The 4,838-nt window shown below is 38.5% G+C and overlaps 1 protein-coding gene and 1 long non-coding RNA gene across 3 annotated transcripts; one reads left to right on the top strand and one right to left on the bottom strand.

Moving 5' to 3' along the window:
* Positions 1-1,578: 1,578 nt before the first annotated feature.
* LOC111441116 lies at positions 1,579-2,246 on the bottom strand. The gene is made up of 2 exons (XR_002710076.1): positions 2,166-2,246; positions 1,579-2,073 (listed from the first exon to the last, which is right to left on the bottom strand). It is a non-coding gene; the product is annotated as an uncharacterized LOC111441116 (long non-coding RNA).
* Positions 1,777-4,310, top strand: LOC111441102. 2 transcript variants are annotated; one of them, XM_023078038.1, is made up of 4 exons: positions 1,777-1,882; positions 2,494-3,123; positions 3,664-3,814; positions 3,909-4,310. In XM_023078038.1, the coding sequence occupies exons 3-4, from the start codon at positions 3,692-3,694 to the stop codon at positions 4,197-4,199; spliced, it is 414 nt and encodes a 137-aa protein (XP_022933806.1). In that variant the 5' UTR covers positions 1,777-1,882; positions 2,494-3,123; positions 3,664-3,691; the 3' UTR covers positions 4,200-4,310. The 2 variants fall into 2 exon arrangements, with proteins under 2 accessions (XP_022933806.1, XP_022933798.1); XM_023078030.1 differs by lacking the exon at positions 1,777-1,882 and having other exon boundaries at positions 2,162-3,123.
* The last annotated feature ends 528 nt before the right edge of the window (positions 4,311-4,838 follow it).

Below are 4,838 nucleotides of genomic sequence, written 5' to 3' on the forward strand. Positions count from 1 at the left end.
AAAAAAAAAAAAAAAAAAAACAGATAAAGACTACGACACCAATAAATCTAAAGTATTTATTACGTAAGAAAAAAATTATAAAAGTAAATAATAATAATCTCAAAAAAAGGGAAAGGGACCTCGACAAGCTCCTCCATAGGCCCGGTAACCTCATTGGCGCCAATTTTGAGCCCGGTTCTCGAGTGGGTCCTTCCTCTTCTTCTCTCCGACATTTTTTCACCTTGTGTTCAGTACATGGTCTGCAATCGTCTTGCGCCTTAAGTTGATTTGAGTTACAGTTGAGGGATGATCTTCAACAGTACGTTCAAGTGTTGGTCATTGGAGATGGAGCGTCGGAAGATTTGGCTGTGTCGGGTTTTCGGAATCTGGAAGTCATTGACATGGATCGCATCGAAGTTACAAATCTCAATCCTCAGTTTCTCTTCAGGTTCCAACGATTTTCACGGTTCTATGCGTAGTGTTTTTCTTTTTTTTTCTTTACGTTTCAAGTGTAAAATCTGCACCGGTTCTATGAATTCGATGAATCCTTGTAGGCTTGAAGCTGATACCCATATTTCCATTAGAAGAAACAATTAAACCAAATGATAGATGAGGAAACAAGTAAAATTTCCATTATGTACTCTAGCAGAAACTCCTAGAACTGCTGCTCTTTGTATCGAGTATGCTCTTCTAATCAAATGGGATGAGGTAATATATAAGTTGCTATACTTTTCATTGAGGATTGTGAACGTGCGCCCCTTCTGGAATTTCCAATACCTTTCTTTTAGGTTCATAGTTGAGAAACTTTTGATCCAGATAATTTTGAACACATGAAATGGGTTTACAATGAGGTACACAAATTCCTATAGGGTCTGGAAATTCCTATTAGTGATTTTAAACTTCTACTTGATCTTCCCACATCTATAGGCTGTTAAGAGAGCAGAGCTTTCTTGAATTCCGAGTGTTACATATTCACTAACTCAGGTACATATTAGTCTTGGAATTTTCACTGAACTGATATGTGTTGACGTTTTATTATTATTCTTATTTTGATCTTAACTTGTGATTGTCTTTTAGTGGGTAAATAATAACTGGTTTGTTGTTAGAAATGCATCTATATCTGATTTATATTCTCTAAATGTTGTTTATGGGCGCTGTGAAGAATATCATACCTGCTATTGCTTCCACTAATGCAATTATATCAGCTGCATGTGCACTGGAAACATTGAAGATTGTGTCTGTAACGGCCCAAGCCCACCGCCAGCAGATATTGTCCTCTTTGGAATTTTCCTTTTAGGTTTCTCCTCAAGATTTTTGAAACGTGTCTACTAGGGAAAGGTTTTCACACTCATATAAAGAATGATTCGTTCCTCTCTTCAACCAATGTGGGACCTCACAATCCACTCTCCTTGGAGGCCAGCATCCTCGTTGGCACACCACTGAATGTTTGGCTCTGATACCATTTTGTAACAGTCCAAGCCCACCGCTAATAGATATTGTCATCTTTGGACTTTCCCTTTCGAGCTTCCCCTAAAAAATTTTAAAACGTGTCTGCTATGGAGAGATTTCCACCTTGTAACATCTTTTCTTTTTATTAAGTTTATTAAGTTTTTATGACAAGTTGAAGCTAGGCTTGCGGTGAATGAGACAATTTTCAATGCAACAAATTTCCAAGTGCTAGGCTTGCATTTCTGATAGCCTTTGATACTGTTCCATTACTTCCTTTTATTTATGCACTTAATTTCCAAGTGCATAGAATTTAATGTCAAGTGATCCATTTCCAGATATAATGGTGCCGAAGGTCTCCACACTAAAGTGACAGAGTTTGTAAAAGATAAGGACTTGTCTTGTTTGTGGTCCAGGTGTTCTTATTGAGCTGGATACTTCAATTACTTTACAAAAGGTCGGCTATTTTAGCTTTTATGCCATCTCTACATGTTATATGCAGTATTATGGACATACCGCTATATTCATTTTGTATTTCAATTGTTGCTCTGTTACTAAATTTCAGATGTTGAGAATTCTTTGACGTACACCTAATTTAAATTTTCACGAAACAACAGTTCACGACCTGCTAGAAGATCATCCCTAGCTCTTGTTATCAAAGGAAAGTGTAAGGCATCGAGGGAAGAATCTATCCATGCAGGCACCTCCTGTATCTCAATTTCCAACTTTTTGAATTCAACGTGTGGACATGACCTTTTGGTCGAAGATATATATCTTAACCTATTGAGCTATGCTTACGATATCTCAAGTTGGCATATCAGCTTCACCTTAGAAATATGGGTATCAATTTTGTTGTTGTTGCTGCTGCTTGTATATTGAACACTGTTCTAATAGTCCGAGTTGGGAAGATTTCTTTTATCTAGTTGAGTACAAGAGAGAAGGGAAAACAAAATTTACTGTTTTTACTTTGGCCTTCCTCCCACCCTCCTGTTTTATGTAACACGCTTATAATGAATTCCCTCACCAGCTGGTGATCCCAAATCTGATCTATTTGCTTGTTGAAGACAGGCAATGATAGGAGAAGCCAAGAGGTGTTACTGATATGAACATTTATTGCTATAGTAGAAAGAATGAGCTCTTCCATCTAACACCACCTTGTGAGGCCTCCAATACACAAGAAGTTGGGTAGCAAACATGGAGGGTCCCCCAACCAGCTAGCAAACCGAGTGAAAATCAGTAACTTTACTACTACCACAATTAATAGTTTAGTACTTTGCTCATTTGGGTTCACTGTTAGTAGATGAAAATAGTGATATGGATTTTAATGAGTCGCAATATGTCATGTTCACGCAAGTTGATTGTTGAGGGGATTCGATTCCCTTTCCCTTTTCTGTGTTAAGCTTCTTATGGATTTCCTGAACAGTCTGTCTACGAATTGAGATGTTTGGGTTATAGATAAGGTTTGGATATTTCGACCATAAAAAGATTAATCAGAATCGTTGGCTTATTAAAACTATGAGCCAAACGTTTCTTCGACGTTGTTTATGTTCCTGTAATGCAGCTGGCCCCGCGAAAGAGATGCCCGACGACTGCTGAACTGATGGTCTTAAACAACACACAGATGCACGGATGAGTACCAATGACTTAGCTTAGCTAGTTGAGAGCCTGATAGATCCTCTCCCATGTACGACAATACAGGTAATTTATTGCCTTTTAGAATACATATCAAAGATACATGAGGTTATATTCACATACTCATAAGCAATGAGCTTTGCTTTGACGACCTAAGTCCACCGTTAGTAGATATTGTACTATTTGGATTTTTTCTTTTGAGCTACCCTTCAAGATTTTTAAAAAGTGTCTACTAGGGAGAGTTTTTCACACCTTTATAAAGAATGTTTCGTTCTTCTTCCGACCCCACGTAGCACAAACCCAAGTGGGCTGAAGATCTAAACCAAATTTAGATGGTGGTTTGTGTTCGGAGAAGATTTTTGCCGGCAACCGATCCTCATCTTTTCCCCAACTGGATAACACAATGCAATGATTCTTGTGGGGTCTCTTAAAGTTTTAGACAGATTGGCCAGCTGTGGCTAATGACCCACCATCTCACATGCTCAGCCAATGTGGTTTTGACTCACCCATCACTCCCTTTTCCCCCTTCTAAACTCTATATATCTTCTCTCTCTCGCTTGCTCAGCCAAGTGTGTGCGTGTATAACACTATAAGTTCTGTATTTAGTTCTTTTGTAGCTCCGAGTATAGACAACATGGAAGTAGCTTTGGAACTTGAAGATGATTTGTTCTTCGCTGATTTAAGCAGACAGCTGTCTCTTCTTCTCATGGATGACAACGAAGACCCTCTCCCTCATCATCCTCATGTTTCTCTTCAGGTACTTCCTTTTTCCAAATTTCATTCATTTGGGTATGCTTTTTTAGTCTCTCTGTTTGTGGCTGTGAATTCAAACAAGCTCGATCAATCTGCAGGCTCTCGCTCATGGAGGCCACCAGCCTGCACGGCCACTGGCGGTGCATGACCAAGCTGCCGCTGCTATTGTCGTTGCCTACAGTGGCGTAAGCAAAGGCACCGGCGTGTTCATCCCTCGGTCTTTGCAGCCTGCAAGAAAACAGAGGCGTGGAAGATACAACAACATAAAGGCAAACCGACAGTTTCCAATCGCTATTGATGTGAATTCACAAGTATCCAACAACAATTCGTTGCGTCCCAAAAAGGGTCAAGGATTCGAGGAATTTGAGGAAAAGGGTATCAGAATTTAGATTAAAAAAATAATTCTTTCACCAAGTATTTAAGTATGGTGATGCCTGTACATGGAAGAAGCTATAGTATTAGCTCTATTAATTACTGGGTTTTCATTGGTTTATGTGTTCCATTGGAAGGTTAATTAATTAACCTAAGGTTTGTGAACCTCCTCCCTCCTTGTGTTCTTCTTCATGAGAGAAAGAGTTCGTTTGTTAGGATCGTCAATCCGAACATAACTCAAAGTACGAAATACTCGAATCTCGACTGCAAAAGCTGAGATGAGTCTGAATTTGTGTTGTAATATGCTCTTAACTGGCAGCCATGCAGTGGCACATGAGCCGTCATGTTTGGATAGCTGGATCTCTGTTGCAAGGAAAGCTAAAGTTTTCTAAAAACATATTCACAGAGAGACAGAGGAGAGAGAAGGATTCGGAGGCTTTAACTTGATGTTTGACTAGATCTCGTATTTTAACTGGTTGAATCAAGTTCTGATTAAATTATAGGATTATTAATTGGTCGTATTAAGCAAAGATTTTTGAGATGATTAAAAACTTGAGAACCTAGATGGACAAAACCCATAATTAAAATTAAAATAAAGGCAAATTATTTTCTAATTTTGGTGATTTTTTTTTTTTTTTTTTTTTTTTTTAGCTAAT

The sequence above is a fragment of the Cucurbita moschata genome, unplaced genomic scaffold (genome assembly GCF_002738365.1).
Source record: "Cucurbita moschata cultivar Rifu unplaced genomic scaffold, Cmos_1.0 Cmo_Scf00001, whole genome shotgun sequence".
In the NCBI taxonomy this organism is placed as follows: Eukaryota; Viridiplantae; Streptophyta; class Magnoliopsida; order Cucurbitales; family Cucurbitaceae; genus Cucurbita; species Cucurbita moschata.

Bases quoted from the DNA above. Each gene is read 5' to 3' on its own strand.
- LOC111441102 (XM_023078038.1), top strand. From the start codon at position 3,692: ATGGAAGTAGCTTTGGAACTTGAAGATGATTTGTTCTTCGCTGATTTA. The intron at 3,815-3,908 runs GTACTTCCTTTT...ATCAATCTGCAG, and splicing joins ATCCTCATGTTTCTCTTCAG to GCTCTCGCTCATGGAGGCCA.